The 13,229-nt window shown below is 40.0% G+C and overlaps 1 protein-coding gene across 2 annotated transcripts; it reads left to right on the forward strand.

The window, feature by feature from the left end:
* Nucleotides 1-5,003: 5,003 nt before the first annotated feature.
* On the forward strand, nucleotides 5,004-13,229 carry LOC109415470 (uncharacterized). Of its 2 annotated transcripts, none has more exons than XR_009995590.1 (2): nucleotides 5,004-5,144; nucleotides 12,500-13,229. XR_009995590.1 is itself a non-coding variant. In XM_062842229.1 (2 exons), the coding sequence occupies exons 1-2, from the start codon at nucleotides 6,213-6,215 to the stop codon at nucleotides 12,553-12,555; spliced, it is 432 nt and encodes a 143-aa protein (XP_062698213.1). In that variant the 5' UTR covers nucleotides 5,154-6,212; the 3' UTR covers nucleotides 12,556-13,229. The 2 variants fall into 2 exon arrangements, 1 of the variants encoding a protein (XP_062698213.1); XM_062842229.1 differs by lacking the exon at nucleotides 5,004-5,144 and adding an exon at nucleotides 5,154-6,588.

Here is a 13,229-nt window from a genome sequence, read left to right on the forward strand (position 1 = left end):
CATGACAACGAAACGTGACTCAGAAAGTAAATAGTGATTTACAAGCTCGTGATTCAGCAAAATAATTTTCTATACGGTGATTATATTACTTTAAAAAATAGTTTAATTATTACTAAATCGTTAACATTTACAGCCTTAAGTCTATATTCCAAACCAGTGTGAATTTATCATATTTCTATATACAGTGTTGAAATTCTAAAATTGTAAGCGCCAAACTGAATTATGCTGATGCGAAATACTAATGAATTGTAAACGTTTTAGAACCTGTAAAACTCAAATATTCTAGTGGGAATACGATCACTCTCCACTTCTACGATAAGTACACCAAATTTGTATGTTTAGTAAGTACAATTTGTTAAACACTATCTAAAATAAATTCATTATTCCAGCTAAAAGCACACACACGAAAAACACAGTGTTGCTATTTGGAGTTGGTGACATAACCCAACATATCTTTTAGAAATTACATAGCAATGTCAGATCGTGAGAGATCCCCTAGAAACTGCCAGTCCTGTTCACGGAGGGACTCAGCGGAAAGTGAGATGGTGCAGTGTCAATCCTGCAAACTCTGGGAGCATTTTGGCTGCGCCGGTGTCGACGAACAAATTCGACGGTCTGATGCCACGTACATCTGTAAGCGATGTGCACTACCAGGGGTCTCCAACGATGATCATCTCAACGTTCCCTTCGTCGATCCACGCTCCAAAGGAATGAAGGCGGGTTCAAAGGCAAGTTCCAAGGGGGGCTCAAAAAAGGGGAAAGAAAATTCTCGACCCACCCGGCAGCGTTACGTCAAGCGTGCATGTGGCAATGCTAGCGGAACAGCTTAAATTCGTCGAAGAACAGCAAGTCTTGGAGGAACAGGAACTGAAAGAACAAGAGGAAATGAAGAAACGCTTGCTGGAAGAAGAGAAAATTCAATTGGAGGAGAAGAAAAGGATCGCAGAGGAAGCCAAACAAATCCGTGAACGTAAGTTACAGGATGAACTGGAAGCAAAACGGAAACAACAACAAGTAAGGAGAGAGTCATTCGAAAAGCGTCAAGAGATTATCAGGCAAATGGCAGAAGTAAGCAGCAGAAGTGGATCGATTGTGAGCTCCGGTCAAAAAGTTCGTAACTGGCTAAATGACCAAGGTGCTGGAAGATCTGATGGGAATAATGTTGGAGAGCTTATTGATCCTAACATCAATCGGATTCCCGAAGACCCGTTAGAAGTACCCATTCAGACACGAGAACCGGCGTCACGGAAACCCGCCACTATGCAACCACTGCAACCGGTGATACAGGTTCCTGCTGCACCGTTACCGACACCCGCACCCACACCTACGTATTCAGGTCGGTTGCTATCTCAGGAGCAAATCGCGGCGAGACAGGTTCTGGGGAAAGACCTTCCAATTTTCGATGGAAACCCCGAGGATTGGCCGGTTTTTATAAGCAACTATGAGCAATCAACAACCACGTGCGGATATTCGGATGCGGAAAACCTGGTCCGACTTCAACGATCGCTAAAAGGAAATGCTTTAGAGTCAGTAAAAAGCCGTCTACTCCTGCCGGCTAGTGTGCCACACGTAGTACAAACTCTGCGTACCCTTTTCGGAAGACCGGAGCTGCTCATTAGGTCAATGCTGAACAAAATCCACCAAATTCCACCGCCGAGACACGACCGCCTAGAAACGCTGATGCACTTCGGTCTGGCAGTGCAGAACCTGGTGGACCATCTAAAAGCAGCAAACCAATACACCCACCTAACGAACCCAGTGCTCATGCAAGAGCTGGTAGAAAAGCTACCTGGATCACTGCGTCTAGATTGGGCTGTTTTCAAAAACAAATATCACACTGCTACGCTTGACACGTTCGGGGAATTTATGTCAGGATTGGTGACGGCTGCTAGTGAAGTATCTTTTGCTCTTCCGGGGAGTTGTTTGAACCAGAAACATGTAACGGACTCCCGAAGCGGAAAACAAAGGACTGGAAATACCGGAATACTCCAAGCTTACTCGATAGACGGACAACTCATCAGCCAGGATACCAATACCACCGCACGTTTCAAATCTGTAAAACCATGCCTAGCTTGTGGCCGAGCAGGCCATAGGGTCGCTGAATGTCAGCAGTTCATCGGAGCAAGCGTTGACGAACGTTGGGAGTTGGTACAACAGAAAGGACTCTGCCGAACCTGTTTAAACGGACACGGTAAATGGCCATGTCGATCTTGGAGTGGATGTGCCGTTGAAGGATGCCGTCAAAGGCATCATACGCTTCTCCATTCTTCTACGCCAGTGGAAACCGATAATGTCTCACCTAGCCACGTTACGTCCGGAGGATTTGAATGACCATTATTTCGCATCGTTCCGGTGGTATTATATGGCCGTAAGTCTTCCCAGACTATCTACGCCTTCATAGATGAGGGTTCATCGTACACTCTGCTTGAAGATTCTGTAGCGAAACGGCTGGGCGTTAGTGGTAAGGTAGAACCGCTGACACTGAAGTGGACAGGCGACGTAACCAGGGTCGAAGCAAAATCGCAGATTGTACAATTCGATATATCCGGCAAGCAGGTCAACTCTCGCTATACTATTACACACGCTCGCACTGTGGATCGTTTGGTCCTGCCAACCCAAACCATGGAGTATAAGGATCTAGCACGTCGGTTCCCGCATCTACGTGGATTGCCAATTGAAGACTACGAGCTAGTTCAGCCAAAATTGCTCATTGGACTTGATAACCTCAGGTTATGCGTCCCTCTTAAACTACGGGAAGGTGGACCGTCGCACCCTATAGGCGCGAAATGCCGACTAGGATGGAGCATATATGGTTGCGTTCCAAATCAAGCAGCTCATTCTTCGGTCGTGGGTGATATATACCTGCGCATTCCATGCGTTCGATGTAAACCGACTTTCGAGTCGGTAGGTTTCGGGTAGATAGCCGATGCTCTGATCGGTTGGGCCAAAGGGCTCGAAAGAGCAAACTAATAAAGGAGACATCAGTCTAATCTGAACCATCAACCTGACTAGTTCGCTTAGCGCATCTCACCAACCGCAAATCACACTACCCCGTTTCGAGTTAACTTGTCGTTGAGTTCCACCGGGTCGGTCTGTTTCGTTTAAGAAACCGCTAACAGAAAAGTGTCGACGAGGAAAACCATTCAATTACGCGTGCGTAGTTAAAAACGGTAGTGCAAATTTTGTTCTAGTGCCCGTCGAGAAGCAGCCACATCTGTACCGAAGCGAAGCCATCTTTTATTGCTGGTTACACGTCACGGACGGGAAGAATCGTAGGAGCAGCAGGTCCAAGAAATAGTCACCCTTGCGGTTCGTTTTCGAAAGAGGAAACCCGAGTAGGCGACGATCTCGACGGTGAATAGCTGAACTGCCCGAATAAAAAATACAGTAAAAAAACCGAACGTTGTATTGTAACAGTACTATTTAGAACCATATTTTTACAATAGACACCATTGTAAAAATAAAAAATACAAAAACAATTAGATGTAATGTAAACACCGTACCGTGAATTGTAAATAAGATTTTTACAATATATTATACAGGTTGTTAAGTATCGTAACAATATAAAAAAATATTTTTCTCCATATATATTTTTTTGCAAAACCATACATTTTATTGTTAATGAATTGTTCAAAATACTGATACGTGGGTTTAAATATACCGTAAATTGTATGGTACATGAATGGTTTCAAACAATAAAATGTACCGTAAATAAATTGTTTTTAATTGTAATTTCACTACTGGTTATACATTTAATCAAATGGTTTTGGAATGGTTTTCTTTTGTTATGTTGTATTGTTTTACATTACATAAACCATATATTGTTATATTATCTTGTCATTTTCCTCCTGTTAATGGCATTTTAGGCTTATTAGATTTATTAGAATGCGCTTTGGGAATTCTCCAGAGCGTTTTGGATAACCCTTCATATATAGGATCGCCCACGTCTAAGTCTGAGTTGTCTCTGATTGCATTAACAGTTGAAGCTTAGGCTCCCATGCCCCACCAGCTAGATAATCGGGTTTTGCAAACTTAGCATTATTTGTGGTAACACTTTGAGCGGCATGATGGAACTATGCCGAGCGCGCTAAGTGTTATTAGACCACTAATGTAGTTGCATGAAGTGGGTGACGAGGTACATAAGTATCATTACAGCGTGCTTAACTGTTATTGCAATATTGAGGCACTAGTTTGACTAAAGTTTGAAATACATAACAACTCATGAAATAACTGTCAAGTTCGATTCAAATATAAGTTAGGTTAAAAAGCGAACCCGCAGACGAACCTATATTAAAAGTCATTTCAGTGTTCAGTCCAGTCCATATGTTAAAGATGGCTCTAAGTCAAATATAAAGTTTGTCAATCGCATTTGATTCGATTGTGGTCGAAGGCAAGTTCACGAGAGAAGAGGAGAAAACTCCCCTAAATGCAAATACAGCAAGAATAGTGTTGAACTGATCCATTGATTTACGGTAATCTGACCTGCATCTTTCCGGGTTGGCCTACATTCGTATTTCTCTCGTCGCACTCTACACACCTAGCCTGCCATATCTCTTGGACCCCTGCTTGGACCTGCAGTTCTTAGGACATCTGGTTTACCACTGATTTAAACATGTTATTGACTTTAAATTGATGCTTCAATTTATTCACTTTTTTCTCTTTCCCTTCCTTTGCATCAAAAAAGTCACAAACATCAACAAAACAAAGAACGGAAAAAATCTTAAACTGAATAAATCTGGATTTGAATAGGTCGAATCTGCATATAGGAATCACAGCAAACATGCGACCTATTCAAATCGAACATCAGAAATAATTAAAAATTCACGGAAAAATAATGTTTCGGAAAAGTGAATGGTTCAAACGTAAGAAAACAGTATAATATATTGTTACATAAAAATCCAATGTAAATTACAATACACTTTATTGTAGCTGGTATACTGTATGGTGCAGGAATGGTTTTCACCATACACTCTATGGTTAGTTTTTATCCGGGTGGTTCCTGGAGACATCCGAAGGACGGTACCAAACGGAACAGGATTGGTCATTCGGGAATTGCTCCAATAGCTATTGAAATTTGGAAGCGCCGATCCACGTTTGGGAATCCGTTTTGGATCAAGCCCACAGCCGTTGACTAGCTTTGTAGGGTGAGTCGTTTTAATCTTTTTCTTCTGATTGACGAACATTTAATCACAATATAATGCAAATTTGAAGTAGTGTAACTGGTGAATCTAAAAGGATTTTTTCGTTTATTCTTTGTTTCATTTTGACTTTTATTTGAATTACTTGAATTTTAAACGTGTATGCCCCTCAATTGTACAATATTACCTATTTCGTGATTGTGAATGAATGAATTGAATGCCTTTTGTGTATTGGGCATTGTGTATTGAATTGAATTACATTATTGACTTGTATTGAATCACTGCTGGCGCTCTCTTCGGCACATTTTGAAATCTTGGTGACATTTTGAATTCTTTTGTGAACTGTATTGTATTCCATTGGGCGTTTTTCATCCGGCATAATACCTCGGGGTTTTCTTTTATTGTTGGAATACCCTTTTGATTAGTATTTTTAGTTTCGATCGCACAATGAGCTCCAGCGTAGCCTTTACTTTGGAACCCTATCGCAAGGGTACATCCTTCAATGATTGGTTTACCCGGATGAAGTATTTCTTCCGGGTGAATAAAATTAAGGAGGAGGACAAAATGGCCTACTTTATAACCATGAGTGGCCCAGTGATTTTTGCTGAAATCAAGCTTCTATACCCCACGGGGGATTTTGAAAAAGCAGCACTGGACGATATCGTAAATAAACTTAAAAATCGCCTGGATAAAACTGATCCGGATCTGGTACAGAGGTACAAATTTAGTACCCGTGTACAAAATCCAGATGAAACTACAGAGGATTTCATTTTAAATTTAAAACTGCAAGCCGAGTTTTGCGGGTTTGAAAACTTTAAAGAGGTTGCCATTTTGGATCGTTTAATCGCCGGTATCAAGGACAAGAACCTTAGGCAACGATTGTTAAGCGAAGACAAATTATCCTTAGCTAATGCCGAAAAGATTGTAACAACATGGGAGGTGGCTCGCGCAAATTCCGGAACCACCGACCATGCAAACTTTGGGCAACATGGTATGGTTGCCGCGGTTAACGATAGAGCAAATGCGATACAGGGTACAGCGGGGTGAAAATTATCTCAAGTTTACAATTGGTCGATGAAATATCAAGGGGTTGGAGGTAATGCCAGCGGTCATAACAATAGAGGTCCAGTTAAGAGTCGATTAGGATTCAGACCACAGCTGAACCGAGGAGGACGGATGGCCGAAGCGAGCAACTTCCAATCACCGGACGGACAGCGCAGAGGGTATCGCCAGTGGCCGCGACCGGACTATTCTAACATCACCTGCAACTTTTGCGGAATCAAGGGCCATATAAGGAAGAAGTGCTTCAAATTGAAAAATTTAAACCGCGACGCGGTGAATCTGGTGGACTCATATAGGCCCGGACCGTCAGCGGACAGGCACATTTCGGAATTGCTGGAACGGATGAGAACCAACGACGACGATGATGAAAGCGAGGATAGTGATTCAGGTAATCTACAGTGTATGTACGTGTCCTCCATAAACAAGATTAGTAATCCATGCTTAGTACAAGTTGATATTGAGGGTAAATTCCTAGAAATGGAGGTGGATTGTGGGGCATCGGTATCCGTTATTAGCAAGAGGCGATACTTGTCGAAATTTGACAATCCCTTGCGTAAATATAGCGAACCATTGATGGTAGTAAACGGAAATAGATTGAAGATCGAAGGAGAAGCAACTGTTTCAGTTAAATACAATAACACAGAGGCTCTAATGCAGCTTTTAGTTTTGGACTGCGAAAATGATTTTTATCCACTATTTGGTCGAACTTGGCTGGACACATTTTATCCCAATTGGAGGCAATTTTTCAAAAACACACTGCCGATAAATAGCATATGCAAAAGCACTGTTGAAATTGGAATTGATGAGTTAAAAAGCAAATTTAAAAATGTTTTTACAAAAGATTTTTCTTCGCCAATTCATGGGTTTAAAGCGGAATTGGTTATGAAGGATGAAACGCCTATATTTAAGAAAGCGTACGACGTTCCTTACAGACTGAAGGATAAAGTTTCTGTGTATTTGGATAAGTTGGAAAAAGAAAAAGTTATAACTCCTATTGATACGAGTGAATGGGCTTCCCCAATAATTATAGTAATAAAAAAGAATGATGAGATTCGTTTAGTTATCGATTGCAAAGTGTCGCTTAATAAATCTATTGTTCCAAATACCTATCCATTACCAACACCACAAGACATATTCGCAAATTTAGCAGACTGCAAAGTATTCTGCGCCCTTGACCTTGAAGGTGCATATACACAGCTAGAGTTGACAGAGAGATCTAAAAGGTTTGTGATAATAAATACGATGAAAGGTTTATATAAATATAACAGACTACCACAGGGAGCTTCGTCTAGTGCCGCAATTTTCCAGCAGGTCATGGATAAAGTACTGGAAGGCATAGAACATGTATCATGCTATTTAGATGACGTTCTGATTGCTGGAAAAACGGTTGAAGAGTGCAGATTGAAGCTTTTGTTAGTATTAGATCGTTTAGCTAATGCTAATATAAAAGTTAACTTTGAGAAGTGCAAATTTTTTGTATCTGAACTCACTCATTTGGGGCACATCATTAGCGATAAAGGGCTCAGACCTTGCCCTGACAAAATTTCAACGATTGAGAAAGCATATGCTCCGAAAAATGAGTCAGAGTTAAAGTCATTTTTGGGGTTGTTAAACTATTATCACCGGTTTATACCGAACTTGTCTTCTAAGTTATTTCCATTATACAATTTGTTGAAAAATAACGTAAAGTTCGTCTGGGACGACAACTGCCAGAAAGCCTTTGTTGAGAGTAAAAATTTGCTAATTGAAACAGATTTTCTAGAGTTCTACGACCCAAAGAAACCCATGGTAGTAATCTCAGACGCTTCAAGCTACGGTTTAGGAGGCTTAATAGCTCACGTGGTAGATAATACGGAAAAGCCGATATGCTTTACATCATTTTCGTTGAATCCTGCCCAGAGGAAATACCCCATTTTACATTTAGAGGCTTTAGCTTTGGTTTGCACCATAAAAAAATTCCACAAATATCTCTACGGACAACATTTTACAGTATATACGGATCACAAACCTTTGGTGGGAATTTTCGGTAAAGAGGGTAGAAATTCGATTTATGTGACAAGGCTGCAACGTTTCGTTTTGGATTTAGCAATATATGACTTCAACATTATTTACAGACCCTCACATAAATTGGGGAATGCGGATTTTTGTTCGAGATTCCCTTTACAACAAGCCGTCCCAGAAAATTTAGACATTGATGTAATCAAGAGTATAAATTTTAGTACAGATATACCTATAGATTCAAAACTAATCGCTAATGCAACAAAGGAGGATGAATTTTTACAAACAATTAAGTCATTCATGTTAAAAGGCTGGCCAGAAAGGGTTGACAGAAAGTTCACAGATGTTTTTTCGAATTACGTTGATTTAGAATTAGTAGACGACTGTCTTCTTTTTAGGGACAGAGTAATTATTCCGGAAGTATTCCAAAAGAAAATTTTAAAACTATTGCATGCTAATCATGCGGGAATTGTCAAAATGAAGCAATTAGCTCGGAATACCGTGTATTGGTTCGGCATAAATGCCGACATTGAGCAATATGTGGAAAGTTGTGATGCATGCAATAGTATGGCTACCCGGATAAAAACTAACCATAGGGTGTATGGTGAAAACCATTCCTGCACCATACAGTGTACCAGCTACAATAAAGTGTGTTGTAATGAAATGGTTCGCTATACTATACATTTACATTGGATTTTTATGTAACAATATATTATACTGTTTTTCTTACGTTTGAACCATTCACTTTTCCGAAACATTATTTTTCCGTGAATTTTTAATTATTTCTGGTGTTCGATTTGAATAGGTCGTATGTTTGCTGTGATTCCTATGCAGATTCGACCTATTCAAATCGAACACCAGATTTATTCAGTTTAAGATTTTTTCCGTGTTTTGTTTTGTTGATGTTTGTGACTTTTTTGATGCAAAGGAAAGGAAAGAGAAAAAAGTGAATAAGTTGAAACATCAATTTAACCTTTTGGAATCGATTTTTTTCGCCGCTGTCGACGCAACCTCGCTGGTGTCGAACACGTTTGTTATGCTCGGTTTCATCGCCGGGGGCATATATGACCCCTCCGGCTCCACAGGGTTAATGCCAATAACATGTTTAAATCAGTGGTAAACCAGATGTCCTAAGAACTGCAGGTCCAAGCAGGGGTCCAAGAGAGATGGCGGGCTCGAGGGCGGGCTGGGTGTGTAGTAGTATGGTACACGCTTGTATGGAAAAAATAAATCCTCGCTCCAGTCGACTTTTTAGATCCCATTTAGGTCTCATATGAACTGTACAAAATTTCAGCGCAATCGGTGAAACTATAATTTAGCGCAAGCGGTTCAAAGTTTTCATAGGATTTACTATGGAAAAAGTTACACTTTCAGATAAAAAATCCCAGAGGCCGTCCCTTGTCTCCTTAATTCAAATCGATCAATGTTTCTTGTAGAAAAATCAATTATGAAACTTTCCTTGGAAGACCGCAAAACAATTGGTTGCTTGTGGAAAAAGTTATTGATTTATTACCGGTCAGTGATCCAACGAACGGCTTTTTATTTTGTTTTATCAGCAGCACTGCTGCTGCCGTTGTTGCATGGGGTGGCGGGAGGCATCACCACCCCCAGAAACAGCAGCAGCCAAGGCAGCAGCTACAGTGCTGCTAATAAAACAAAACAAAAAGCCGTTCGTTGGATCACTAATCGGTAATAAATCAATAACTTTTTCCACAAGCATCCAATTGTTTTGCGGTCTTCGAAGGAAAGTTTCATAATTGATTTTTCTACAAGAAACATTGATCGATTTGAATTAAGGAGACAAGGGACGCCCTTTGGGATTTTTTATCTGAAAGTGTAACTTTTCCCATAGTAAATCCTATGAAAACTTTGAACCGCTTGCGCTAAATTATAGTTTCACCGATTGCGCTGAAATTTTGCACAGTTCATATGGGACCTAAATGGGATCTAAAAAGTCGACTGGAGCGAGGATTTGATATTTGTCCCATACTAGTGTGTAGAGTGCGATGAGAGAAATACGAATGCAATGTAGGCCAACCCGGAAAGATGCAGGTCAGATTACCGTAAATCAGTAGATGAGTTCAACACAGCCTCCTGTCGCCCCACAGGAAAATAACGAGCCAACTTCTCTGGTTCCCACTTCCAGCCGCCTCGTTGAACACAATAGCGGCGGCTCGGCGGCTTGGTTCCCCATGATAGCGCAACAACATAATTCCAGGAGCAAAAATTAAAAGCGGCGAAACTTTTTTTCACAACCAATTTTTTTTTACCTTTTAAAATCGTTAGTTTAAGCGAAACATGATTTTTAATTTCGCAATTATTTATTTAAAAATGAAGTCGTAATAGTATCAGCTCGTCTTCGTCACGGGAATAAAGTTTTCATAAAATTTAGAATTGTTATTGACATGATGCAGCCACAGTCAATAACCGATCCTGGATTTTGATGCTCAAAAACATGGCCGCGTGACAGGAGGCTGGTTCAACACTATTCTTTCTGTATTTGCATTTAGGGGAGTTTTCTCCTCTTCTCTCATGAGAACTTGCCTTCGACCACAATCGAATCAAATGCGGTTGACAAACTTTATCTTTGACGTAGAGCCATCTTTAACATATGGACTGGACTGAACACTGAAATGACTTTTAATATAGGTTCGTCTGCGGGTTCGCTTTTTAACCTAACTTATATTTGAATCGAACTTGACAGTTTTCTCATGAGTTGTTATGTATTTCAAACTTCAGTCAATATTGCAATAACGGTTAAGCACGCTGTAATGATACTTATGTACCTCGTCACCCACTTCATGCAACTACATTAGTGGTCTAATAACACTAGCGCGCTCGGCATAGTTCCATCATGCCGCTCAAAGTGTTGCCACAAATAATGCTAAGTTTGCAAAACCCGGTTATCTGGCTGGTGGGGCATGGGAGCCTAAGCTTCAACTGTTAATGCAATCAGAGACTACTCAGACTTAGACGTGGGTGATCCTATATATGAAGGGTTATCCAAAACGCTCTGGAGAATTCCCAAAGCGCATTCTAAAAAATCTAATAAGCCTAAGATGCCATTAACAGGAGGAAAATGGCAAGATAATATAACAATATATGCTTTATGTAATGTAAAACAATTCAACATAACAAAAAAGAACCATTCCAAAACCATTTGATTAAATGTATAACCAGTAGTGAAATTACAATTAAAAACAATTTATTTACGGTACATTTTATTGTTTGAAACCATTCATGTACCATACAATGTACGGTATATTTAAACCCACGTATCAGTATTTTGAACAATTCATTAACAATAAAATGTATGGTTTTGCAAAAAAATATATATGGAGAAAAATATTTTTTTATATTGTTACGATACTTAACAACCTGTATAATATATTGTAAAAATCTTATTTACAATTCACGGTATGGTTTCCTACATTACATCTTATTGTTTTTGTATTTTTATTTTTACAGTGGTGTCTATTGTAAAAATATGGTTCTAAATAGTACTGTTACAATATAACGTTCGGTTTTTCTACTGTATTTTTTATTCGGGTATAGTTCGGAAACCTAAGGAATCTTCCATTTGGACACCAACTACGAGGCCTTTTAGTAGAATCCATATAGATTTTTTCTTTTTTGAACACCGTACCTTTTTGTTAATTGTCGATAGCTTTTCTAAATGGATTGAGGTAGAATACATGCGAAATGGTACGGATTGTAACAAAGTATTAAAAAAAATGGTGGCATTCTTTGCAAGATTTGGGCTGCCGGACGTTTTGGTGTCGGACAATGGTCCACCTTTCAACTCCTGGGGCTTTGTTAACTTTCTTGAAAGACAAGGAATAAAAGTTATGAAAAGCCCACCATATAATCCTTCTAGTAACGGTCAAGCGGAAAGATTAGTCAGAACAGTTAAGGAAGTTCTAAGGAGGTTTCTAATGGACCCAAACATTTCGGAGTTGGATCTGGAAGACCAGATAAACTTGTTTTTATTTAACTTTAGAAATAATAATATGACGAAAGAGGGATACTTCCCCTCGGGAAAAATTTTCTCCTTCAAACCAAAGACAATTTTAGACTTAGTTAATCCGAGAAATCATTATAAAAAATATATGGTAGAGCCACAATTACATGATGAAGTCCATGATAAGCAGCAAAGCGGGAATGTTCCGGATGATTCGAGAGATGCTTTGGACAATCTGATGCCAGGGGACGAAGTGTGGTATGCGAACCACAATCCCCATCATAAGGCAAGATGGATAAAAGCCACATTCATAAAAAAATTTTCTCGCAATGTTTTTCAGATATGCGTTGGAAACGTGGAAACAATGGCGCACAAAACTCAAATCCGGATCAGTAAGACCAACACAACCTGGCAAAGGCCGAACGTTTTGGTTCGAAGGGAGGATGGAGATGGACAGGATAGCGTATTGAGGATCCCCGATGTTGAGCCGCTGGATGAAGAGCATGAACCCGAGGCTCCAAGGGGAGGCAGAAAACGTAGGCGCCCAGTTTCCTCGTGTGATCCAGTTGAGCTTCGTAGGTCAAAGCGCTCTCGGAAATCGAACCGTAAAGACGATTATTATTATATTTGAATTTTCGGAGTTATAAGTTAAGTTTAAATTGAATTCAGAATTTTAGCTAGTTGTTTTATATAAAGCTTTCGGATAGTCAAGTTCAGAATTGATTTGGAAATGTTTTTAACTAGTTGTTACTTGGTTAAATTTAAAACGAGTGTTATAAAGAAACCTCCGAAAGGGGGAAGGATTGATATATACCTGCGCATTCCATGCGTTCGATGTAAACCGACTTTCGAGTCGGTAGGTTTCGGGTAGATAGCCGATGCTCTGATCGGTTGGGCCAAAGGGCTCGAAAGAGCAAACTAATAAAGGAGACATCAGTCTAATCTGAACCATCAACCTGACTAGTTCGCTTAGCGCATCTCACCAACCGCAAATCACACTACCCCGTTTCGAGTTAACTTGTCGTTGAGTTCCACCGGGTCGGTCTGTTTCGTTTAAGAAACCGCTAACA

The sequence above is a fragment of the Aedes albopictus genome, chromosome 3, assembly GCF_035046485.1.
Source record: "Aedes albopictus strain Foshan chromosome 3, AalbF5, whole genome shotgun sequence".
In the NCBI taxonomy this organism is placed as follows: domain Eukaryota; kingdom Metazoa; phylum Arthropoda; class Insecta; order Diptera; family Culicidae; genus Aedes; species Aedes albopictus.

Excerpts from the sequence above, each read along its gene's own strand:
- LOC109415470 (XM_062842229.1), top strand. The coding sequence starts at position 6,213 with ATGAAATATCAAGGGGTTGGAGGTAATGCCAGCGGTCATAACAATAGA. Across the intron at positions 6,589-12,499 it reads AAGCGAGGATAGTGATTCAG|ATATGCGTTGGAAACGTGGA; the intron begins GTAATCTACAGT and ends AATGTTTTTCAG.